Genomic DNA, 26,476 nt, shown 5'->3' on the forward strand with positions numbered 1-26,476 from the left:
AGGAAATTGGATAAATAATTGAATGGGAAAAATTTGCAGGGCTATGGGGAACGAACAGGGGAGTGGGACTAATTGGATAGCTCTTTCAAAGAGCCGACATAGGCACGATGGGCCGAATGTCCTCCTTCTGAGCTGTATCATTCTATGAAGCAAAATGTGGACTCGAAGTACCATGGAGTTCTCTCTCACCACAGTGACTTGGGTTTATGATCAGCAGCAACCGCAAGGCCTTTTTCTGCTAAAAGAAGCCTTTCATGTCATAGGTTTGAATTTTGATACAATACCAGCTTCCCTACCATGATACCCTAGGATGGGTTGGCTTTTATAGATAATGGCTGTATCTCTATATCTGACAAATTTACAATAATTGTCTCAGGAATTAATCAGTTTAGCACTGATTGGCTGGCCGTCCTTTGAAGTTAGCATCTATACTCCAGACAGGTGCAGTGTTTTTGCTTCTATTTACAGGCTAATCAAGATGAAAGGATCAAAGGAAACATGAACAGAAACAGCAGTTAACAAAAATCGGTTTAATGTTTTCATTAATAAGTGATGCTCCCAGACAGAATGGTACGTATTTGCTCAAAGCACACACACCCACACAAAGACAGAATAAGCAGCTAACAGAGATTAATTTCAGTTTGTCAATTGTACACCAGCAAAACTTCATATAAAAAGATATAAATGTTAACATTTGAAGCAGGACGGATCTCAGTTCTGTCAGATTCTGCCACAGAGCCCATCTATTAGTTCTGAGTTATGTTTGGATATATGTCTCATAGGCCACAAGCTTAATCTGGATCTGGACTTTGATATTGATGAAAGATTAAAAGACCGAATTGTCCATGGTCCCTTCTCAGGAGATTCCCTGAGCAGTCCAGGCTAAAGCTGGCATCTACCAGGACCTCGAAGTACTGATATGAATCACCAATTGGGATGGATGCCCCCTGTGCCTTCCATTCAATATCCTTTGTGATTCGCTCTTGAGCTGGAGAACGACATAATACTCTACTTGTGAATATCCACCACCATGTCCCACTGTTTACCAAAACTTAAATGTTCCAGTCAGTGTTATATTAACAACAGCATTTACCAAAAATGCGTTTCCATAGATGTTAAACAAATGGCAATCAGAAAATCTAGGTTGGAGTGTTTAAGCGTAGAGTATATTAATCCTCAGCTGAGTCAGCTAACTGTAAGTATAACATCATCCATGAAAGGAGCACTGGAATTCTTCCAGAAATGTCCAAAAAGGACCATCCCTTACAACAACATCCAACACATCATTGATGAGGGCATTGGATAGGATGGGTAGCAGTGGACAACCTTACTTTTTACTCCTTACAAAAATAAGGGTCTATGATTCTGCCATCTGGATTAGGGCAGTTTTAGCGATATAGACGCTGGGATCCAAACTACAGTATACCGAAAAAATACTGTATTGCGCCATAAATGTGGCGAAAATCCAGTAATAACCAGGACAATGGAAGGCAGCCCTCATTCCATTGGTGTGCTCGGAGGTATTAAATTACTAAACTAAGCGTATAGGCTGAGTATGATGTACGACTGCATCGACGAAATTTGCATCAGATTATTTATATGTGCCGGATAGGAATATCTTGCTTTACAACTCCACACAACTTAGAGAAGAAACGAGAAGTTTCCCCACCTCCCACCGTGAAAGCTGATCGGAGACCAGTAAGCAATTCCGTAAGGTGAGTTGTGGATAATCAGACTTGCTGCACATGACCCATAAAACCGAAATAAATATTTATATGGACAGTTCCGCCCAATTTTAGCGTGTTTCTGAGGGAGGAATGAAACTCGATTTTTTTTTCCCCACTTCTCCTCCAATTTACAGAACGAACCCTAGGAGAGAAAAAAAAAAGTATTTTCTCTAGTCTGTTTTACAAGTAATGGTAATTGTGTAAGATAGGGAGAAATGTGGGCTGGGTCTCTGTTTACGAGCTCGATGCGTCACTGCAGGGTTGACACTGACAATGACATTGACACTGAAACTGATACAAGCGCCGCCTCTGATACTGTAAAACCAGCAACAACTGCATGCAAACGCAATTTAAATTCGGCCGGCACTCGCTACTCACAGATAAAGTGGCTTCGACTTATGGTAAGAGTGCAGAAAAAGTACCCAAATTAAAGAATTCGTGATCGTTCGATTCTTGAAAACGAGGATTCTTTTCGCCCAATTGTGTGATAACTTTGTTAAATAGAACACGCCAAAAATGGTAAGCTGTTTCAAAACAAACGTGCCAATTTTAAGTTATGAGTATGTGATTGAGAAACACGTCGATTTCTGGCTTCCAACGGCTTTATCTCGAATAACACTGATTGCTATTATCAGTTTTGTGCAATTGTACTTGCATTTTGCGTGTTTCAATTTGCACTCACTATAATGACTACACGTAGTTCCGCTCTTGTCGTTCGTAAGTCAATTGACTTAAGCGAGTTGTTACTATTTGTTCGCTGTTAACTGGCGTGATGTACAACCAGTGTGTCGCCAATTTGAAGAGGTAATACTGTTCATATGTTTAACACGCCTTTTCATTTTGTAGTCCAAAACATTAGAAGTTATGCTACTTAACGGAATGCATATTACAATTAATAGTTTGACCAAAAAATATCCTGACTTTTTTTGCTTGCCTTTGTTGCAGCCATATACACAACGTTGTAAATGCTTATACTGTAAAACAAATTTGGATTGCAAGGAACATCTCTTTCATATAGTAAGTTCTTTCATATAGTAAGTTTTTTCACATTTAATCTCGTGTAGTGATTGAAATAGAACTTCATTCGCTACCGCAGAACGGAACATCACCTTACAAGCAGGAGAAATAATTTCTGAAGGGAATAAAACAAATAAGGGAACATCTCTTGGAGCTAACAGGTTACCTATTCATATATACTGGCATTTAAAAGGTGCGATTTAAAGTTCATTTTTTTTAGATCAACTGCTTTGTATGATGTCAATGGTTAAAGCAAATGGCACAATCTGCCGCAGGCAGCATTACGTATACCGTGTCAAATTACTCTGCAACTTCAAAAACAATCCCCATTTAATTCATTGTTTGGTCACTTCATTGTATCTGTAGTTACTATGGTAATCTATGTTATTTCCTCATTTTTGTCGTGTTATATGAAATAGGCAGTGGGTACATAATAAAGTTGCTTCCAAGTGGACTTTAACGTTAACTTTGTAGATTAAGTGAAGAATAAAGCAGACCTTGGTGAGCATTTGCGCAGGTCAGGCCAAATAGTTTTGGCAGCATCCACAGAAGGCGAGAGGCAGATACATAATGTACTTGGACAAAAAGAAAAACAGCGAATGTTTAGATCCGTCAGTATATATATATTTTTTAAAAAGGGCTTACGGTCCCGATGGAAACTGAAGACCTTTGCTGTCCATTAACCTGCGGGTTTTCTTTCCGATACTGAGAGACGCGGGCTGTATCCGAATAGCTGCTGTTCCTTTAACACATTTGCACTTGTTCTGTCATTTGCACTTAGAGCGCCGTTCCGGGTGGGAGAATGTCATGTCACGCCTGACTGAGGGTCGAGAATGATTTAAGGGTGAGGAACCCTGACTGCTGCTTTTTCTATATATATGTGTATATATATATATATATGAAGTAGTGGCCGGGGGGGGGGGGGTTTGAAGTTCCCGCCGGCCGGCCGGCGCGCGGCGCCTGTCGGGTAGCGGTGACGCCGCGCGCTGTATGGTGGGTCTCGGTTACTGCGCCTTCTCCGGCGGTGGATGCGGCAGCGGGCGGGCGGGCGAGGGCGAGCGAGAAGCGGTGGTGGGACTGGGGCAGCGTCGCCGCACTCGTACCTTCCCTCATGCTTTTGGGACGCCGAGTAAGTTACCGTACGGGCGGTGAGAGCGGGCGGTGGTTCGGGGGGGGGTGTTTTTATTTTGAGTGAGGGGGGTCGGGGTGAGTCTCTCTCTAGGCCGCGGTGTCCTTTGTTTGACGGGGTGGGAGGCTTTTGTCTCGCTCATCGTGAGGAGAAGGACGGCACGTTTCCGCCGGTCAGTCGTTCCCGGTAAGGGGAGGGGGGTGGGGGTGATGTTTTACTCCGGTTGTTCAGCCGGACGCGGGCAGTTTCCCATTGAAGCGGCTCCCGGGGCCCGGCTTTTTTTTTTAACCGCGGGGGGGGGGGGGGACGGACCAAAAAAAAACCCCGAGTCGCTGAGCTGGTGTGAACGCGTCACGTTGATTGACAGCCGCGCGGGCCATACAGAGATAGAGCCCGCGGCGATGGGCGGGGCTTCCCCACGCGAGCTGGCCTATTGGCAAGCGGCGAGGGCGGGACTTTTTATATCTGAGTGTGTTCGACCTGCTCAGGTTCTTATCGGATGCCCTTAATATTTAGTGTAGGGGGGGAATAAGACACGCGGCCGGCGTTAAATAACCCAAACCCGCTGCCAACACCGGGAGCGGTTATTGTCCGTGCCGCGGTGATCGCAGCCGGACAGCGCTAACCTGTCGAGCCTCGTTAGGTGTCTGCCGCATCGTGGCTCCCGGCTACTGTCTCTTATTGTTCAAGAACACGGCGACACGCGGTGTGTGGGCTCCGACAAGGGGCTTGATTTGGTCTTGAGCCCGGTTACTTTTAATGGGATTCTTGGCTTTAAGCAATCATTTTTTAAAAACTTTAATGCACCCCTTGAATTTTACTGCAATCAAAGTGAATACTTTCCGGGATTTTTAAAATCTCAGTGTTACCACGTCCTTTTCGATATTGCAGCGCACTTTGCGCAGTAACTCTGGTAATTCATCCCAGCAACAGTACTGAATGCATCAAAGTTTCTCAATTCAATCGCTTTCTTTCATCGTTGGAGGATGCCAGATTTAGATTCGCATACCATGCCCCCGCTACATACGCACAATTATTGTGTGATAAGGTAGAATTGAAGCCCTCCAGTCAGTGAGTAATATTTCCAGGGGGGATGAGACGTCAACGATTCGTCTTGCCCACAAAGGGCGACGTGGCTCGTTTTCATGTGACTCATGTGGGTTTTTTTTTAAAGTTGCGGCTTATTTCCCTGTGACGCTAGTGCCGGGTTTAAATGACCGCTTCAGGCATTGACTCTGATGTGTCTTGTTACACGGGTATATTCCAGTAGCTTGCTCTGAAGCACGTTTAATTTGTTAAATCCACCTAATTATTTTGGTTGTGATCAAAAGTGGCAGTCCTCCCTAATGTTCGCGGAAATGTTGGCTGCTTTCAATTTCCTTTTGATACAATTCTCGGGATTATAATTAAGTTTAGATTACCCGTGCCATTACCTTTTATCTCATTTCAATGGAGAGAAACTGTGTGTTGGGTTAGTCAGTCATGTGATCAAATCCCCGCTGGGGATTTTTTTTGCGGGAGAGGGTAATTCTTTACAAACTGAAAATTACTTTCGAACCGAGAACACCGGGTGAGGTAACTGCATTACCAAATGGTTTTTCCGTTTTGAGTTAACTATTTTCGATTAATTCCTATGAGCGTTATCTGAATGTTAAATGTCAGTGTTTAACAACTAGGGGAAAACGTGGTCAGTACGTGATATTCAAATATTAAATATGGAACGAAACAGTGGGGTTTTTGAAGTTTCTGATAAAATCTGAACCACGGAGAGTTATTAGAAGTCCGTGATTTTATTACACAAGCGAGGCTTCATCCATAATTTACAGGTAATGGTCGTGGGGATTGTGTTGCTGGTGTGATTAGAATATCGCTCTTGTTCTTGTGTGTCTGTAACCAGTTGTGTGCGTACGTGATCCTGTACAGTTCTGGTAGAGATTCCTTAGGGTTGGAGGAGTGCATGTTAAATGTGCTAGGAGGCAGTGTGTGTGAAGTTTGCAGCCTGGTGTTTTTGGTCAGACGTTGAATGAAATATTTTGAAGGTTTTTTTATTGTAAAGATTGTAGTTGGAGGCAGAACAGAGTAAGCACAGTATATCGCTGTAGCAGTCCTGTTTCTCTGTCTCCAGAGATGAAAGTTCTGACTGTGACGTTTTTATATCAAATGGTACATTTTCTTCACAGTTTCATGACGCCAGATACTGTGCTGTGATAGGAAATTTCACATTGTAATTATATTATGAGTGGGTTTTGTCTTTCGGCCATAAATGTGACAGAAGTGAGCACTTCAGAGGATAGTATAAAAATTATGGAGATATTTGAAGCAACTAAGAGCTTTTCATTCCAGTAAATTTAGTTTCAATTTTCTTTGTCACATGAATCAAACTGGTATAGCTACAACAGGAAATTCAAAAAATAAATCTATGCTGTATTGTAACTCTTGCCAGGGCACATGACTGAATACTTTGTACTGTTCCAAAGCCAAAAGTATGTCTTTTTTGGGGGGCAGGGGATTATATGGGCTACCACATTTTTCATAAAATTCACAGTTCAAAGTGAAAGTGTAGGGTGTGTATTATATAATGTTATGTGTTATATTGAATATTTGTTTGTGGCAGTACTGGCATGACTTTGTCAGTAAGAGTTTTTGAAATTGAAGTTCTAAATGATGCAAGTATGAGGAAAGTTGTATGAACAGAATACATAATATGTAGGTTAATTTGAAGCACACAGGGGCCATCATAAGTCACTTATGATTGATCATCTGGATTTTCTTCATTCTTTGTGTAATTTTAATATGGCCGATTCACAATGAGTATATATTTATTCCATGAAAAACGAGACCTGAGCGTCGTGAAGATCCTCTAACAGAATGATATTCAAATCCATGCATTAAAGGTGAAAGGATATTGTGTAAACTTTTTTTTTATTCGTTCATGGGATGTGGGTATCACTGGCAAGGCCAGCATTTATTGCCCATCCCTAATTGCCCTTGAAAAGATGGTGGTGAACTCAATTTTTTTGTTACCAAGTCCCTGAGGATGCTTTCACTGTTCTGGTTGTATTGTGTGAGGTGCATTTTCACCAATATCTGAAAGGCTTATGCTATCTTATTGGAAATTTTACCTGCTTCCCTTTCTCCCCTCCAAAAAATGTGCCAAGTTTTTAACTCCAAACCATGATTATAAATACTTGCTGTAGTGCTATGTTGAAATAATAATTCTGACTAAATGTAACTGTGAAGTATTACAAAAATATGACTTGTCTGTTAATGTTGAGACCTTACCACTAAGTGCAGGTGGTGACTCACTGCCCACTTTTCCTCCCACATTCAGCACATGCATACCTGCTGAATAGGAAACTGAAGCAGGAAGCTAAGATTTGTATTAAAGTCCTAATAATTTTTCAGAGTTTAAAGTTTTAATTAGCTTTGGAACTAATTTTATATTAATATTTAGGGTTAATTGTAGTAACTGGGTTGGAGGAACATGTGTGGGACTGCCACTATAACTCCACTATCTGAATAAATTGTATATTTATCCCATACTTCTGATGCTTACTTGATTTTTCTCCCCTTTGACCCCTTCTCCCCAGCCCCAATTTGGGCATTTAAGCACAGTAGACTAGGTAGCGGGACTCTTGTTTGTAAAGTATCTATTTTCTCAATTATACTTTTGAGTTAAATATTAAGCATTGTAAGTGCTCTGAATTTACCTAAATCTCCCCGTATGTGTCTTCTTAGACTTCATGTCTCAGCTCAGAAGGTGGGCAGGTAACCTCCGATGTTACAGCTGCTGTTGCTCAATAAGCAACCTCTAGTCAATAAGGGTTTTTGGCCGTGCTGTTCTCCCTTCTGTGAGAAACATATGGTTGCTGCTTCTCTGACGACATGGCAGAGATTGGGAACTCCGAACATGGGAATCAGAGTTGCAAGCATAAATCCTCCCACTCTGTGTGGCACATTACATTGATACCCCAATACACATCTGCCTGCCAAATTACATTGTTTTGAATGGAAGGGGGCAATTATTTGTAAACTTAAAACTAGTGTTGCACACAAGTGGTACGTAGAAGCAACTATGTCTTTTCTAATTGTTCTGATCTGTGCAAAATATGAGAAATAACTAATAGAAGATTTAACACGTGGAGAAGGGCCCTCAAAGTAATGTTTATTGTGAGATGGAAAATATTTGGTGGAACGCTGCCATTATGGGCTAATGTGATGGCTTTACATATAGCCACATACTCCCACTTACTGTGTTGCATCAGCACGCCATTACATTTTTGTCAGGTTGTCACAGTGAATCAGCTTCACCTAACCTGAACAGCTGTAGTTATTATACTCAATCAAGGAGCCATGAAAATGCAGGAAATTAAAGAACTTGGGTTGTATGTTTGGTCCATTTTATTCTTTGTATTCATAGCTGAAAAGTTTACAGTTGCATTAAAAGGTTTTAGTTAGAATCAACAATGAGGATGTCCAGATTGAACATCCGGGTCTGGAGTTTCCACAGCATTGGCGTAAATAAATTACGTGGCTTAAAAGATCGTGGAATTTTGCGCAAAATTCCAATACGCCCAAGTCTCCCTGATCTTTTACGTCTGTCCAACAAATCTCCACCCACAAAACTAGCCACATCCCCAACTCAGAAATGCTTGTTCAGGGGCGCCTCAACATTGCGACCAGATTTTAAGGCGCAGCAGAAAAGGAAATAATTTTCCGGTCTTTTCATTGCAAATTTTTGAGCAGTTTTTAAAAAAAAATTATCTTGCTCTGCAATTTTTGTTTCTTTTAATGCATTTTTATGGCAATTGACAATCTTTCCCAATTGCAGGTTCTTCTTAAATATGCTCTGCCTGATGTCCTTGAATGATGGTTAATTAAGTTGAAATTTAAATGTTAAGACTCGAAGACATGTACTGATGTGGGTTCGATGGTACTTTGGGTCCCGACTGTTTGATTTGAAGGAAACCTGGATGTTTTTGACTCCGGCAAAATGGGAGCGATGTTGGGCACATTTTCGGGTCTAACTTTGGGGTTGCGCCCACGGAGTAAACTCCAGGCCCGTATATCTCTGTAATGTTTAGATAACAAAATGAATCATAAATTGTCTTTTGAGTTCCAGAGTAACTGATATTTTCCTAGTGTTATTTATGCAATTTTCATTGTATTCTATTTTGTACCATTAAATAAGCCAATGATATTCACAAAGTTTGATTTTTTTTTAACCCCTGAAATCAGATTGAAATTCATACAAGATACTTTTTGGTGTGTGGAAGTTCATTAAACAGATATGATGGGCACCCAACTCATTTAATGGGCACATTCACAGGGTAGGGATAAGGGATCTCTCATTCCAAATCTAATTTTTGGTTCAAAAATGAAATGCAAATTTTAGACATGTGTACTTGCTTATCCCTTCAGAACCATCTGTTCTGTAATGTATTAAATCCAGAAGGGGAGATTTGAGTAAATTTGGAGTGCTTACCATGCTTAATATTTAACCCACAGGAGCTGAAAGATTTATTTTGTACTCAATTAAGTTTTTTTTTTCCATTAGGATTACATGCCTCTGATAATGGGGAAAAAATTGACCTGAATAATAAAGTGTCATAACTGCAAAATGACTTGAATTATTTTAGATTATTAGTGCACATGGTGTGCAAGAACACTCCTGGATCTCAGACATTTTGTTTATCCAAACATTACACACAACTATATGATGTTCAATCTGGACATCCTTACTTGTTGATTCAAACTAAAATAGGTTAAGAAAAGAAGCATTCCTTGTTATTGCACAACAAGAGAGGGTCTGTGATTTGAATGGGATTCAGTCAAGCTTCAAGGCAACCATCTTGAAAATCATATAAGCAGTAATTAAATATCAAACTTTCCCTTGCTGCCTAGGCTGAAATTCTGGTTTCAGCACTGGACTAGCACCAGTAGTTGTTTTTTGCTTCATCACACAACAAACCTTTTTCTTCAAACTTGCTGTTGTCACCAAACTGCCAATAGCGAATGTCTAAAGCTAGTGCTGTAAAGATCTAAATGCATATAGAATAATAATGGTATTATCTTTGGTTACTGGATAGGCATTCTGGAGGAATGGTGTAAATCTGCTTGCTAATTATGTGGTATCAATGGATTTCTTAAATTTCAAAGTTTCCTTTGTGATATATTTTCTTAGTGTTCTGTCCACAAATAGTTTAAAACCTTATCTTTTGTGAATCTACTGATTTTGCTTTGTCCACAGATGGGTTCCCACAAGTATTTTACAAATATTTTTAATGTAACTTTCATTAGATAAATTATAAAACTGGAGCTGTTTTCAATGTAACATGTTGCAGAACAAGCTCAAGTGTGACAGGATGCATTGTTCTGTTCAACTCTATTTCTGCTCCCAACTTCTGTATAATAAATATCTTGACGTGAAATTAAATTAAACATGCATGTTAGTTGTAGTGAAAGATTATGCTGAATATACTGATGCATAATATGCCCTAGTCTGTTACAAATTGGAATTGAATAGCTTAAGTTTCAAAATCGACCCGCTCACTCAATCAGATCATCAAATAAATGTCATATGATCACTTTCATATGTACTGTAACTGTGATTAATTTTTTCAGTTACTTTTTCCTTTATCCTCGTTTCTTCAACCCCCTCCCTAATTTCCAAAAGCTTGTAATCCAATACTCAGATCTTTAAATAGAAGTGGCTGCTGTACTCTGGTTTGTAGTACAGTGCCAACATTCTAAGAAGGTTCCTGTCACTGTTTAGACTACGTTGGTTGTAAAGCCAGAAAAGCAGCTTGGTGGTGGAGGGGGGGAGGCAAACCTCACACAGAAGAAAATATTTAGCTGATTGGCACATCATATACCTTGCAGTCTCCACATCACATCTCCAGTATCCCGTATCGTTAAGTCGAGAGAATCACAAGCCTACATGACTATTAGCTGGTTTGTTTTCTTCTCCCCTCCAAAAAGTGATCACTGTGGAATATTGAGAAAAAACAGACTCTGCTATTCAGTATAATATTTACAATTGTTTGATACAAAGACTTTGGATCTGTTACTTACCACTTCTTTTTTCTTTTTCTTTATAGGTTGTCCAAGTATAAAATGGATGATAGCTTTGATTGTGACTGCGGTGAGCTCGAGCCACCTGATCATTAACGGGAGCCATCTTTTAGAGATAGAAAAGCTGCCACAAGTTCATTGCTTGACCAGACTATAATTAAAAGGAAAAAGGAAAGAAAAAGTGCTCATCAGCACTGTAGAATGACGCTGCTCAGGACCAGTCTTACACTGAATGTATCTGCACTATGAGGAGGATGTCAATAGAGGTTTATAACACATATATGTATTCTCACACACCCTGTTAAATGTTAGCCTGTTTACAACAGTAGTTTGGATGCATCTGTCTGTCGAAGTTCATTCCGTTGCAATCAAACTTTAGTTTAATTTTTAATGTCTGCAGGGATGCCCTTTTTTGAATTAGAAGCATAACATTTACTGACATAGGTCAGACCAGAATTTCTATTCTGTGAGCTGTTCATTCTTGAAAAGGAGGGATTCAAATGGGAACAGAGCTGACCACGTTCAGCTAGGCTAGATGGCGCACACATTTCAAAGAGAAAATATCTTGAAGTTAAGAAAAGGTTACGGTTGTCTTGCTCTTTAAGGAAGCTCTTTGTTGTGGAAGCTGATTTTCAATAGCTTAGTTTTGACATAGGATTGGCCATCTGATAGAAGAGGAAAGCTTGAGGGTTATCAACATGGCAGAAAAGTTTGGAAGTTTAATGAACATTCATGGTTTTGATTTGGGTGCTCGGTATATGGACTTGAAGCCACTAGGGTATGGCGGCAATGGCCTGGTTTTCTCTGCTGTGGACAATGACTGTGACAAGCGAGTGGCTGTCAAGAAAATTGTCCTGAGTGACTCTCAGAGTGTCAAACATGCCTTGCGAGAGATCAAAATCATCCGACGACTTGACCATGATAACATAGTGAAAGTGTTTGAGATTTTGGGCCCGAGTGGGATACCGATGTCTGATGATGTGGGTTCTATCACAGAACTGAATTCAGTATACATTGTTCAAGAGTACATGGAGACCGATCTAGCGAAGCTGTTGGAACAGGGTCCATTCTCAGAAGAGCATGCTAGGCTCTTCATGTACCAGCTGCTTCGTGGGCTAAAATACATCCATTCAGCTAATGTTCTGCACAGAGATCTCAAACCGGCTAATCTCTTCATTAACACTGAGGATCTGGTGCTGAAAATAGGGGATTTTGGTCTGGCACGCATCATGGATCCCCATTACTCTCACAAAGTAAGTTTTAATTTATTACCCATGAACAAATAAGGTAGTTGTGTTGTTAGTAGTGCTGGCTGTTATTGTTCAGATGTTTTGCAATAACGTTTAGCAAGAGCATAATATAGTATAAGGAGGGTTGAGTATTGTCACTTGTCCATGAGGAGCATATATGCTAGCATTTTGTAATAAGAATTTTCATGCGGTTTAAGGACCAATTGTGTAAACTAAATTTCTTAGCTATACAACAGCAGTCTTAACAATATTTAATCATTCCAATTCTTGCAACCATTATTAGTACAATAAAATTATTTACTATGGAAACCATCAGTTTTTGTGGAGGATTTCACAAGGAAAGCAGTTTTTTTTTGCTCAGCTAATTATGGAAAGGAACATCCTTTTAAGGTTCAGCTTTTAAAATTTTGTCTATCTGTCAGATAGAAATAAGTTTATATATACTATGGGAAAACATCATTGATTTCATGAGATTAAAACTGAAAAACACTGTATATTTTCTGAGGCTTCATTGAAATATTTACATGGCGGGGTAGGTATGGTGGTGAGGGAGTGAAGTTGTTTCTTTGCTCAGAAATATTCAGGTCCATAAAGTGGTATGTTAAATAGTATTTGTGGTGGATTTTTTAAGCCTGTGTTTTTATGAATGCAACACCTGCCGTATGACACTGTTAGCAGAACAGCAATATAGTGAAATGTGTCTCTTGGACCTTTTTGCTAGACAATATTCAGTAGTGTGCACTTGAATGCAGAATGTATCCCATAAGTGAGGAGGACTAAATAAATCGAATCCCAGAGAAATGGAGAGTTGTATTGGTTCTATTGAAGTATTGAAAATTTCAGTTGGCAGCTTGTCCTCCATGGTCTGTATCACAGCTTTAATGTAACAATGTTGAAGTGCTATACTGTAGTTTAGTATGGACTAGTATGCATTTTATTATTTGACAACAAGAAAATGGCAGTGCTGGGAAAAGAATATGTTTCCTCCTTCAATGCCCTGTCAGTAAACTCTGCCATGTATCAACTAGATGCAGAAAGATCTGCCTCAACTATGATTTCAGAAGAGTGGCGTCCTTTTTCTGCTGTCACTTGTACAACTTCTATATTGTAAGCAGAAATAACCAAAATCACTGAAAAGGCAGGATTTTATTTATTTTTTGCTTCATGTAATTTTAAAAAATTGTCCCTAATGTGTGAGCCTGGATGGTGTTAGCAGGTTTTCTTTTTCATTGAACAGGGCGCACGAGCCTCTTCCAGGATGTAACTCATGGATTACATTCTGGCATCGTTTTATGATGGCAGCATGTGATGGGGGTAGTGCGCAATAATAATATTGAGGTGGAATGACCTTGCTGGTATCCCATTTTGTTAGTCCCTTTGGAAATTAAGACACTAGACTGTTGACATCTGTCACAAGGTTAGCCTCTGTTCCATGTATGCAAATAAAAGATCTGGCTGCTTGTGTTCGTGCAATACATTTTATCAGGGAGCAGCGGATCCCTACAGTGAATACTGCATAAGAAATATAAGCCATCCTGATAGCAATAAAATCTTTAGTCTGACAGCATGGTCTCTTTCAGCTATAGTGGATAGAGTTTGGGGAAATCTGTTATGAGTCTTAAATGATTGCACAGTTTTGATTTTGGTGTTGACTGCATTGACTTTTGAGTAGGGTTGTGCTTACTGACCCAAACAAATAGAATATTCTTAGAATGAGCGGTTGGGCTGAGTAGCATAGGCACATTTGCATGTTGTGATTGAAGCTTATGGGAATATAACTTTCAGAATGTACAAGGCATAGGCTTTTTTAATTGAAATAGATGATGGAAATTTGTGTATTAATCTTTATGAAACTGGACTTCCTTGTGAAACACCCGATGCTTTGGCACCGTTATGCTTAAGGACCACCTTTTTGTGTTTGTTTTTCTACCCAGATGTGTCTCAGTTGGTCAATTATTAAACTGAAAACAAAAATAAACTTCAATGTTGTTGGGTATTTTGATCCCAAACTGTTCTACCAGTTTTCTGGGTTTATGCGTGCATGGAGACATTAAGTATTAAGGAGTATGTCTGGGAGGGTGTGCACAAATCATTTTTGAGCCTATGCCAGGAGCTCAGTGCTGAGCCAAATGCTGGTTTAAAGTTATGTAACGTCTGCTGGAAGGTCCGTATATTTTGTGTTCGTTCAGTGCCTGATGTAGCATTAAAGGAGCTAGCGAGGGCTTGGTGTTCAGCACTCAAACTTCGTTTTGAGTGAATGTAAAAGGACTGCACTGAATGTAATGATCCCAATACACTAAATGGCTGTTGGCAAACTATGGAGCCAAGTTTTAACTTAAGTGAATGTTAAAGGGCAGAACACCAAATATTCTGGAAGTCTTCTAAATGGTCGAATGAGGGAAATGTGCACCTAGAAATAACATGGTTATCCTGCAAAATGTTAAGTTTCCCACATAGTAAAATGTATATACCACTATGAATCTGTAGTGTAGTTGATGCAGAAAATATTACATCCTAGTGCTCATTATGTAAATATAACTTGCATTTTTAATTTTGAGGAAAGGAAAATGCTAGGTGTTATGTTGGTAAATGCAGATAACTGAAATGCTGCAAAGGCTTATTGCATATATGTTGTATGCATGGCTTTGCAGGTGCATAAAGCTTCAGTGATGTGGATTGTGGCCTTAGTACTTAATCATTTGGGGTTTAATTTTAGATTGTGCTGTGCAGTTTAGCTTGTAACTGGTTTTGAGTTGCATGCAATGTAGATTCAAAGTTTTTTTTAAAATCCAGTATCTTCCTCTGCTGATGAGGGTTTAAATCTTCGTCCCTTTCACCTACCACACGGTATGGAATTAAAATGATTGCACACAGACAACACCCACTTCAAGTGGTTATTTTTCAACTGCAGAGAAAGTCTGTTTCTAAATTAGGAATTGTCTTTCAACTTTTCAAAAATTTTTGCATAAAATGTTACTTTGAAGTTCAGTTTCCCAGAAATGTAACTTCAGACTTTCTGGCATAGCTTCTGACACCATCCTCCTTCTAGGTCAGCCATTTTACATATTGACCTCCTTTAAACTTCATTCAACTATCTTCCTGTTTCTACATTTGCAAATCAACTTTGTCTTGCTCGTTGTAGTTTAGTAAATAACCTCGAGTCTGGTTTCAGTTTTATAGTTTGCCTCTTTTTTTTAAATTGAGCGTTTTCTTTGCAGAATGTTAGAGGATGAGTTTCATCTTGCGGTTGCATTTGTGATGTTTTCTGAAACTGCTTTTATATATTAATCTTGATGAGCGATGTGGGGTGGGGGGGAAGACTATTTGAAGTAAAAAAAAGTCTCCATTGTTTACTCATAATTTTTAATATTTCACCAGGTTTTAATTAAACTTCTGTGTTTTCCCCTTGTCAGACATGGGTCCCATACAGAAAAAATAATCGGTCGCTCAACTTTTCACTTAGCAAATGATTCCTTAACCCAGTCCCTGAGGGAGTGCATCAGGTCAAGTGTCTGTGAAAAGTTAGTACTTGAGCATCCGTGCCCTCTTGAACTTTAAAACCTTTTCAGATTTTCACCAAATTGGATAAAGGACTTTTTCTCATCAGACTTATTTTCTTTTCAAATCGATCAAACTAAAAATATGAAGTAACAACAGAAAATGCTGGACATACACTGCAGGTCAGCCAGCATCTGTAGAGAAAAATCAAGTTATGGTATTTTGAGTGCGTACCCTTCATCAGAACTAAGAGCATATACAAACAAGATGTCATAACCTGGCTGACCTGCGTATTTCTAGCTTTTTCTGTTATTTCTGATTTCCAGCATTTGCAGTTTTTCCTTTTTGTTATTAAACTCAAGTATGACATTGTCTTGAGACCTAACTAAATCCTTAAATTTACTGACCCATCAGACACTTTTTTTAAAAAACCTGTATTCATGCGTACCTGCATGACCTCTTAAACACCGCAAAATCTTGTGATAAATGCTTAGAAGTAGGAAAAACATTAAAAATGGAATGTAAGCACTGAAGTAACACTAATATCGCATGCCAAAACCAGCATTCACATTACCAGTTAGACCACTTTGATTTACAGTTGCATATGTCTGTTTCTTTTTAAACATTTTTGATTCTTGTAAAAGCTGCAAATAGTTTTTTTTTAGAAGTGGTGTTTGTGGGATGGTGATATTTGAGAGTTATCACATCTTCAGCTGGTGACTAAATGTCAAATTTGTGATTAATTTTTGATCTATACAAATACAAGCCATTTCCCATGGGGGAGGGAAGTCTGGAGCCCAGAAACTGTCTGTTGGTTTATCTCTAACTTGGCTTTGCATAAGGAGCCGTTGAAGTCTTGCTAGATTCATTAGGGATTTATGGTCTCATGGGAGCAACTGGACGGTATGATTTCAAGGCCGCCACCATTTTTGAAGAGAAAGCTGGGAGATTTCTACATGATTCTGACAGTGTAGCCTTGCACGAAGCACACGTTAGCAGATCTTTAAAATTGTTTGATTGCAGTTCTGATGAGATGGCATCAATATTAGAGATGGAATGAAGAGAGGTAGAACTTTCTACATTCCAAATACTTTTCATCAGGTGATTTTGAGTAACACAAATTGCCAGATAATGAGGGTTTTTTATTTCAAACTTCTATTTAATAGCAGCCTGCTAATCCAGGTCTTCGCAGACTGGCCCATGTATTCAGACTGGCTGTGTTTACGTTCGTTTATCTTGGTCTGAATTTTTTTGAAGGAGAAGGAAGGTAGAGAAAATGTAGGTTTTTTCCATTTTTGTCTAGTAGTTTATAGAAATGGATGTAACTAGTTCTTCTGTTTTGTGGATTAGAAGCTTTGCCAGATTGATTCACTGTGGGTTCCATGTAGTAGTAATCTCTCCATAGTTATTTGTGCTGTGGAATGCATGCATGAGGCTGAGTTAACAGCTTCTACTTGGAGTAAAGAAAGCAGACCTCTACATTGTAGGTCTGTGATCTTCAGTTTAACTTTCATATAGAAGTTGACTTGTTAATCCTAGTGTTCCAACTCTGTCACTAAGAAACAACATTTAATTTTAAGAACTGCCAATGAAGTAGCTTATTTGTTGTAGTGGAAGGTTTTATATTGCTAAAATTGGTTAGGGATTTTTGCTTATGCTTCGAGTCATTTTGGTTGCAAAGTTCTGAGTTAAATTTTGAACTTCTGGACCCTGAATGATTTTGAAGTTTTGGGCTCTGGTATTAATTTGGCAGCTGCTCTACTTGGCGGCTTGTTTAATACTTGTTTAAGTACTTGCGTAACCAAAAACGTATCATTGCAATATTTTTACCACTAATTTGCTACAAAATGGGCATTCTGTTACAGTGCAGTCTACCACCTATCCATAATCACTAACTTGTTTCTAAACTTATCTTTCACCAATTTGCTGCAAATGGGGTACAGTCTCATCGGCACTGATTGCCTAATGATGCCTCCTCCAAGTGACCATTACTTGCGTGAGCCTTGGCAGTAAGCAATGAGATCACCGCTGAGCCTGACTTCGGTCCTTACCTAGCAGTCACAGCAGGGGTTGCTGGATAGCAATCTGGAATGGGAACCCTGGCATTTTTGTTTACCTTCTGCCTAATCCAGAGGCATGGAGGCTAACTCTACAATCGTAGCACTTAGACTGCTGTCCCTGCTGTGAGCAGCTAGCACAGCACAGGCTGGAAGTCAAACCTACAACTTCCTGGATAACCTCATTGAGCCACTGGTTGAGTGTACTCGGATTATAACCAAATATTTCACTTGCTTCCTTGACTTACTGAGATTCTATTTAAAATAGATTGATTGCAAATTGATAACTGCTCCTGAAAGCACCAGTAACATTTTGGCACCAAAAATAAGCCAGATAAATGCACCCAGTTTCAAACCTGTAACCTTAATATTTTGGTATTTCCTGGCATATTACTACATGCTTGATGCCATCTAATTAGGTTTCCTAATTACATGCTGTGACTATTTAAATGTGCACCTGAATGTAAAGTTTTCATTAAATGTTGGTAATGCACAGATTTTCCATGTGGCTAATGTGTTTCCTAAACATTCCACGTACAAGGGTCCCTTTGTTTTCTCCAGACATCTCCCTTCCTCTCTTGAAGGCAGCAACTTGTGCCAGGATATAGTTCCACAAGCAGTGGCCCTCCAGTAGCTCTGAAATGGCCATTCATCATGTGTGAATCTGGATGGTGAGTGCTATTCTGCTATTCACAGCCAAGCTCTGCCCTTTCCTCACCTGACGTTCATTTGAAGCAGGAATTGCTGATCTGACGTGCTGAGTGTTTCCAGAAATTTCTGTTTTTGTTTGATTTGCAGCGTATGCAGTTTTTTTTATGTTCTTTCTTTATACCTTTTTCTGTATGGCTTGGAGCAATAACAGTGTTTGTACCCACTGAACGAAGACACTCTGCTAAGTTTGAGCCAAGATCAGAACACCCGGTATTTGTGGTAGGTGTAGTCTGGAGGCATAGGTTATAGCTGCCTACCAGCCAGGGTGGAGCATTGGTGCAGGAATCTCAGTACTAAAGCCTGAGTGTCTTGATTTGATTCTCCACTGTGGTCAGTTCCTGACCTGAGCTGTGCCAAATGGAAATTTTTAGAATCTCCTTGTTGACCCTGTCTATGCAGTACCTTGCATCACTTAGTGATTGACTAAGAGAGGCTTTGGTGAAGGTCAGGAAGCAGGCCCACCACCCACTTGCGCTACTTGCAGATGTCTCGGCAGTTTTGGGAGAGAGAAAAGTACAGGGAGATATGTTCTGGTACATATTTACAATTACTAGTAGGCAATTGTAGAGTGGCTTTGATGCATGATATGAGTGATTGATTGAGATACAGTATTGAGCTCCTGCCAGTCTACCATCTTCTGTCTTGATAGTTCCATATTTGACTGCTCTCCAACCCGCCTTCAACAGTCTTTTTTCCCCCTCCCCCTGCCCTATAACCTCCCTAATAGGGCAGCAATGTTAGGTGTGGTTTTTGTTCCTAATATCTTGGGTATATTTTCTTCAGTTTGCTATTTTTAGCAGAGGAAAATGCAGGAAAATTGATGACTGGAGCAAAATATACCGTGTTCGAAGAGTGGACCAAAAGTCAGTGTTTACACTTGCTGTAAAAACTTACCAAAACGGGAGGAACAGTATTACTCTTTTCAGTATCTCAGTCTTATGAATGGCAACCATTGCATCATCCCAGATTTGATGAGTGCATGACCAAATATTGCTGGATCCTTTAGGTCTTTAACTAGGCAGCAGATGTGCATTAGCAGAAGTATGCAATCGGAGGTGAATTTGAAGAGAACAGTGCGAAAGATGTAATATTTCACAATGCGGATTTAATGAGTAGTAGATAACTTATATCAGTTGTCATAATGCTAATGTTGCATGACAAAGCATATTTAGTTTTGATGGCTTGCATTGAAAAATTGCATAATGGCCTTATTTAATATTGCAGCCAGCATGAGCGAATATATTCTTCGAATGTTCACTAAAAGCTGATTAAAAACATTTGTTGAAGAATTAACCACAATTTTCCTTGTAATAGGAAAAGGCTACGTGTAAAATCTTAGTGAACACTAGGATAGAACCATTTAATGCTGCATTGTATTTTTTGTTCTGCTATATGCCTAGCCTACTTACTGTGTTTTTAAACTGAATTATAAACATTTAGCAGTGGCATCAGAGTGGTGCACATAATTAACCTTTCTGGTCACTTGCGTTTTGTTTCCCTGACAATGAATATTGCAAGTATTCACATGCACCTATAAATGGATTTACCTAGAAAACTAGCAGAAAAATGAACTTTTATAGCACAAATTATGATAGGAAATTACATACAATATTTCTAAGATCGGAATGCCCTGTTCATGTTATAGTGTTTCTAGAACAAGAATCTGGCACCACTGAGCTTTTTATTCAACAATGTGGGGTAAAAATGGGATGCTCGCTGGCAATTGACCTTTTTTTGTTTGTGTGATAGACCAATAACGTAAGCATATTACCCACAAATGACTGTTTGTTGACAGGCAAGTGAATCTGACGCATAGTTTCTGATCAGATCCAGTATTCTGTTGCAAGTGTAAGCAGTTTTCAAAACTTCATACATTTAAGTTCCAGAATGCTGCATGGAATGTCTTATCTCATGTATTTTATAGGTGAGGATAATACAGAAGATCTGTAAATCAGCCGATTGTGTTCAAATGGTACATGCATGGATTATTGTATTCTATTTTTCGGTTCAAGTAATATAGCATGTAAAAGGCTCTTTGGAGGGGTAAAAAAAATGTGTATCTTATTTTTCTAGGGCCATCTGTCTGAAGGATTGGTTACTAAATGGTACAGATCTCCACGCCTCCTCCTCTCTCCCAACAACTACACCAAAGCCATTGACATGTGGGCTGCCGGCTGCATCTTTGCAGAAATGCTGACTGGGAAAACACTTTTTGCAGGTCAGTATAATTAGAGTTTAATGAGGAGTAAGTGAGAGAGCATTATTGTACAGTTTAGTACAGCAATTTACCTTGCACTAAACTACTATGTTTTGAACTAAGTAATTATTTTGTTCCTAAAAAATCAGTGTTTCAGTGGAAATTATCCTAAAGCGCTTATTTTATCCCTTTTAAACTTTTGTTGTATTGAATTCAATGCAACACTGCATTTGCTGACCCCAGACATTTCATGTTGTAGCAGTTAATGCAATGATTCAAAGCTGACTTGACTGTTATCAATGCACAATTCTATTAGCCTTGATTATTGCTATACATATGGGACTAATGTTCTGGTTTGCTTGTTAATATTTTATCCCTTCAGATGTTCAAAGCTTTTTTTTTTAAAACTTTGTTTAGGTGCTCATGAGCTGGAGCAAATGCAGTTGATTCTTAATTCCATCCCTGTAATCCATGAAGAGGACCATCAGGAGCTACTGGGTGTCATCCCAGTTTATATACAAAATGACATGACAGAACCACACCACCCGTTACCACAGTTACTCCCCGGCATCTGTTCTGAAGGTACTTTACATGTAACTTCTTATCCTGAGTTTGTATTCTCATTGAAGTAATTCAAATTTATTTCAGATATTTGTATTTTAATTTAGTCTGTAATCTGTGTGGATTGAAAAAATAACTTGATGTAACCAATTCTTAACGCTCCAGAATTGCATTTTTAAGAATGATCCAGAAATCATTCCCCATAATTCCCCAGCTGGTTTCCTAATTTTGGCTGAGCCACTGGGCAGAAACATAAGGGAGTGTTAACATGAAGGATAAATCCAGGATCCTGCATTGTAATATCTGGTTAGAGTGCAGTTAGTGGAGTTTAGGGACAGATTTCCTTCCTGCTTTCTCTGGTGTTGGAAATTATTGATGTTGCAATTATCTGTTTGAATCATAAAGCACGGAAGGAGGCCATTCGGCCCATTATGCCTGTGCTGGCTCTTTGAAAGCTATCCAATTTGTCCCACTCCCCTGCTCCTTCCCCGTAGTTCTGCAAATTTTTCCATTTCAAGTATTGGGCAGACAAGAGAATAACGAGACAAGGGTACTTGCGGAATTGGAGAGTAGGTGAAAGGAAAAGTTGAGGCTCCTGTAAAAATGTTTTTCTTTTAAAACTAGCATTAGATTTTCTGGAACAAATTTTGACCTTCAATCCAATGGACAGACTGACAGCAGCGGAGGCCTTGGCGCATCCATACATGAGTATTTATTCCTTCCCATTGGATGAACCCACTTCTACCCACCCCTTTCACATTGAGGATGAAGTTGATGACATTTTGCTGATGGATGAGAGTCACAGCCATATTTACAACTGGGACAGGTAATACATTTACATCATTGTTTCTAATACACTGTTCATCTTGTGTTTGGTAAAGCACTGTTGGTCTGAGATTTTGATTTTAAGAAATCTAATTCAATAATTAGACCAGAAGGGAGTTACTTTTGGGCGTAACCGAAACAGGGAGAGGCAGGAGCTTTTATTATTTGTTTATTGTAGAGAATTGTTCGGCAGTTTTACAGTGCATGCCTGGTGACCTTTCTGCAACTTTGCAAAGTATTTGCCCTTCCTTTTATAACTATATAGTTGCCCCTTTTTTATGACTAAAGGATATGCTTGCATACTGCCTTTATGGCAGGGAATCATACACCTTTCAAATGAAGTTTGGTACTAATTAACTAAAGTTTTCTTTCTTTCTGGTAAGTAATTTTTAATGGCCTGGAAAGCCACCTGCAGTCATCATTAAGGCATAATGGTGGAACCTTCCAAGGAGGATTTTCGGTAGAAGACATTAACTTCAAGAAAGAAAACTAGTGAGAGGGTAAAAATATGTGATTGAATACTAGACTGTTTAATCTCAAACTGGAAGGTACTATCACAAATTAGACAACAAAACCTTATGAATGTTGTAGTGTAACCCAGGCCCTGGGTAACTGTACAAGATAGACTGACTCGTCGTTGTAGATAGGAGTTTTATTGGCCTTTTATAGGATTTTTGGACACTAAGAGAATCGAGGGATAGGGCGGGAAAGTGGAGTTGAAGTAGATGATCAGCCACGATCTTATTGAATGGCGGAACAGGTTCGAAGGGCCGTATGTCCTACTCCTGCCCCAATTTCTTATGGAGTGTTTTTTTCCCACTTTTTTCCCTCAGTAGCTCTTGAGTATTCTTGCCACATGTAACGTGGGTTCAGTGCACTCTAGATTTGTACTGTTCCATTAAGATGTCATAAACATCCTCCTTGTACTTCAGTGTGGTAACACTATTTCCCAGGCTTGCCATCTTGTTTTGGTAGAAAGATTTCCATTCAGAATGAGATGTATGTTTTAAAATTGATCAACTAATCTTGGATAATTAGTTCTGTGCTCAACTGAATTGGGGCTTCCTAATTTTAACAGCTATCCAAGAAAGGACCCTTGTGTCCCTTAGGTTCAGACTGGGTTAGAACCAAAGATGCTGATGTTAACCCACTGAGTGCCCAACTTGTGTTTTTTCATAGATGATTTATAAAATAAAATGCCCAATATGTACCGGTAAAAGACTTGCTGAAGTTAAAATGGGCTATTGTATTTCAGTAAGATGTTTCAATCTTGAAATTATCCAAGATGTGGGAATTATGTCAGATTTCCAGAATTTACATTGCTTAAATTGTTTGTTTCAGATACCATGAAAGCGAGTTGTCAGATCATGACTGGCCTTTGCACAGTAACTTTGAGGCAGATGATGTTCAACGTGACCCACGAGCAATGTCTGACATGACTGAAGAGGAGGAGGTGCAAGTGGACCCTCGCAAGTATTTAGATGGAGACCGTGAAAAGTATTTGGAGGATCCTGCATTTGACTTGAACTTTTCCACCGAACATTCTTGGCCACATCCAGATCACCATGAAAACAAATACTGTGATCTGGAATGTGGCCACACCTGTAACTATAAAGTGGGTTCACCATCCTACTTGGATAACTTGGTGTGGAGGGAGAGTGAAGTGAACCATTACTATGAGCCTAAACTTATTATAGACCTATCTAACTGGAAAGAGCAGAGCAGAGAGAAGCCAGATAAAAAAGGCAAATCAAAGTGTGAAAAGAACGGACTGGTGAAAGCACAGTTAGCTCTAGTGGAGGCATCCCAGCAGATTGTTGAGAAGGACAAAGAGAAGATTCGGGAGTTTGACTTTGATTCTTTCATGGCAAGCACCATCAAGCTTAGTTTACAGCCAGAGTCTCCTGATGTAGACAAGCTGAATGACTTGAACAGTTCAGTGTCCCAGTTGGACCTAAAAAGCTCAATGTCAAATTGCAAGTCTGTCAGTCAGGAGAAGGAGGAGAAGGGGATGGCCAATTTGGCTCAACTAGAGTGTCGTAGCCAGAATCCATGGGAATGCCAATTTGGAATTGATGGAAGTGGTGGTGGGGATGATAGCTTTCTAATTCACCTAGATGAAGAAGTTTGTTGGGACAGCAGGAAGGATGAACAGCTAGAAAAAAGTACATTCACTAGTTACTTAGACAAGTTATTCAACAAAAAAGAGGACGTAGAAATAGCAGAATCTGAGCCAGCAAGTGACAGGAAACTGGGGGAAAGAATTAGTGAAGAGAGTGTGAAAGAGATGAGCAGAAATGGAGAGATCCCATTCAGCAAGCAGTTGGAGTCCATCGGTATACCCCAGTTTGACAACCCGGTTAGTTCACCGCTGAAATCTAGAGCGATTCAGACCACTTTAGCACCTGCGGCTGCAAAACTGTCTCCTCAGATTCCTCATAAGACCTATAGTAGCATCTTGAAACATTTGAACTGAATAGAACACTCAGCAGACATTTGTTTTGTATACTTTACTATGTGCATTTGTCTTGTTTTCTTAAGTCTGGAATCTTTTTATTTTTGTAATTTCAATATGTGCTTTTGGTTTGAATGGTTTACCATTTTTACAAGTCAAATTATTTTGACATTGTATTTTAATTTTTTGTACACTTGTACGTCATTTGCACACAGTTTAAAATAATGTACATTGCAAAAAAAAACAATGACTAATGCAGAAAATTGTGACTATGAAACCGTGGTGAGAAAATGCACTAAGCCAAGTGGACACATTTTATTGGTGAAACAAAAAAAAAGCCACCAAGCACAGTCTAGTTGTTTTACAGATGGAATGGTTTCCATTTTGGCAAATACACAGTTGAAATATACATGCATGAGATTTTTTTTTTAAATTTCATTTGAAAACAAATTAAAAGTAGTTTGAGTCCAAGCAGTAAAGTGCATTTGTTTTCCCCAGCAGTATATTATATTAGAAATTTTCTGATAGCTTAAATGTTTCTTAAACATGTGATGCCAGCAAAACCAGCAAATGAATGCAGAACATGGTACGCATGTGTTATCTACCTCAAGGTAACGGCAATGAGTGGCTGACCTTGAGCCACCTACAGTGCTTCACAGCATGCACGTGAATTTAGCCAGCATCACTGTACGAGCAGTTATTCCCAGTTTGAAAAGCTGTCAGTACTTGTAATTTTCTGGTATGCATTTTCCATAGTAAAAGTGTTCAGATACATTATTTATTTTAGCAGATGTAAGATTTTTTCTGTATTTATTTTAATTTTATAGTTTCATTGTGACTTTAAAATGAATTTGAGGCATTTTGAAGCTAACTTTGTGTTTAGCACTATGGTTAATTGTGTAAAAGGAGAATCCCTTTGTCCTGATGCTTTCCCCGTTTTCCATTCTTTAGAATTGGCTTGTTTTGAAAAGAGCATTCACTATCTATATAGGAATTGGTACACTTTAGTGGTGCTTGACTTCCCATTAAATAAAACCTTTAACAATTTAGAATCCATTTCAAAACTGATTTTGGAAATGCTCCAAGAAGTCTTAAATTCTATATTTAATTTGTTAAAACTTATAAGGCTAGAATTCGCTGCATGGAAATAATTGAGTTACAAACATTACTGTAAAAGTTAAAAGTATAGACTACAGTAAGATGAATGTTGAATTTTCATCTTTATTTTTATTGTACATTTTTATTAAATTTGTAATTTCTCAAGCCAGCATGATTTCCATAGGTTCAGAATATAGCATGTAGAATTATTTCTGGAAATTTATTTGCATTTACCAATTTAGATACTAAGTTTCTGTATTACTGGTTCTCGCCCTCTTCCCTCCCCCCCCAAAAAAAATCCAAAAAAGGAACAAATAAACATAACCAGAACCTGAATACTTGTGGCTTGCTGTGTTACCTGAATTTCAATGGGATTCCTGCCCAGAAATTTTAAGTCTAAAGAAAACCTTTGTTGAGTTGGGTATTTATTGTAAATGGATGAAATGGTTCCACTAGTGCGTGATGCTCACAGCTGAGAAATGAAGAACAAGCAGAAGGTTCCTGATAGGCTCAAAGATGACCCTGCTGTTATCCTTGTGAAAGGAAAGCTGAATATTTGTGAACCTGTCTGCTTCTAAAAATGAAAGTTTAAATCATATTGGGCAATTCGCAAAAGTGAAATGGGGTGGAATGGAGAATTTGACTTAACATTTAGTGGGCAGCTATTTGAATCCAATTTGCAGTTTGTTCTGCTCAGTAGAAATTACTCTATTTGACCAAGGAGATACATTGCAAAACAAAACTTGACTAAATTCATTAAATGTACAGTGAAGTTGGTGCAATGGACTGTGTCACAAAGTTGTAGAGTGTGTATTTTGCTCCTGCGATATTTTTCCCCTTCCCTGGTCTGACATTGCTGTTGAGGATTAACAGCCAT

The 26,476-nt window shown here is 39.0% G+C and overlaps 1 protein-coding gene across 6 annotated transcripts; it reads left to right on the forward strand.

The window, feature by feature from the left end:
• Positions 1–1,614: 1,614 nt before the first annotated feature.
• mapk6 (mitogen-activated protein kinase 6) lies at positions 1,615–25,935 on the forward strand. 6 transcript variants are annotated; one of them, XM_067971446.1, is made up of 6 exons: positions 1,615–1,715; positions 10,974–12,200; positions 20,537–20,681; positions 21,078–21,242; positions 21,846–22,047; positions 23,388–25,935. In XM_067971446.1, the coding sequence occupies exons 2-6, from the start codon at positions 11,646–11,648 to the stop codon at positions 24,520–24,522; spliced, it is 2,202 nt and encodes a 733-aa protein (XP_067827547.1). In that variant the 5' UTR covers positions 1,615–1,715; positions 10,974–11,645; the 3' UTR covers positions 24,523–25,935. The 6 variants fall into 6 exon arrangements, with proteins under 6 accessions (XP_067827547.1, XP_067827549.1, XP_067827548.1 ...); XM_067971448.1 differs by lacking the exon at positions 1,615–1,715 and adding an exon at positions 2,064–2,128; XM_067971447.1 differs by lacking the exon at positions 1,615–1,715 and adding an exon at positions 2,135–2,246.
• The last annotated feature ends 541 nt before the right edge of the window (positions 25,936–26,476 follow it).

This window comes from Heptranchias perlo, chromosome 34 (assembly GCF_035084215.1).
Source record: "Heptranchias perlo isolate sHepPer1 chromosome 34, sHepPer1.hap1, whole genome shotgun sequence".
In the NCBI taxonomy this organism is placed as follows: Eukaryota; Metazoa; Chordata; class Chondrichthyes; order Hexanchiformes; family Hexanchidae; genus Heptranchias; species Heptranchias perlo.

What these genes read in the sequence shown, in the direction of transcription:
- mapk6 (XM_067971446.1), top strand. Translation starts at nt 11,646, where the DNA reads ATGGCAGAAAAGTTTGGAAGTTTAATGAACATTCATGGTTTTGATTTG. An exon ending in TGGGAAAACACTTTTTGCAG is followed by an intron (nt 20,682 to 21,077) that starts GTCAGTATAATT and finishes AACTTTGTTTAG; the next exon opens with GTGCTCATGAGCTGGAGCAA. An exon ending in CATATTTACAACTGGGACAG is followed by an intron (nt 22,048 to 23,387) that starts GTAATACATTTA and finishes TGTTTGTTTCAG; the next exon opens with ATACCATGAAAGCGAGTTGT.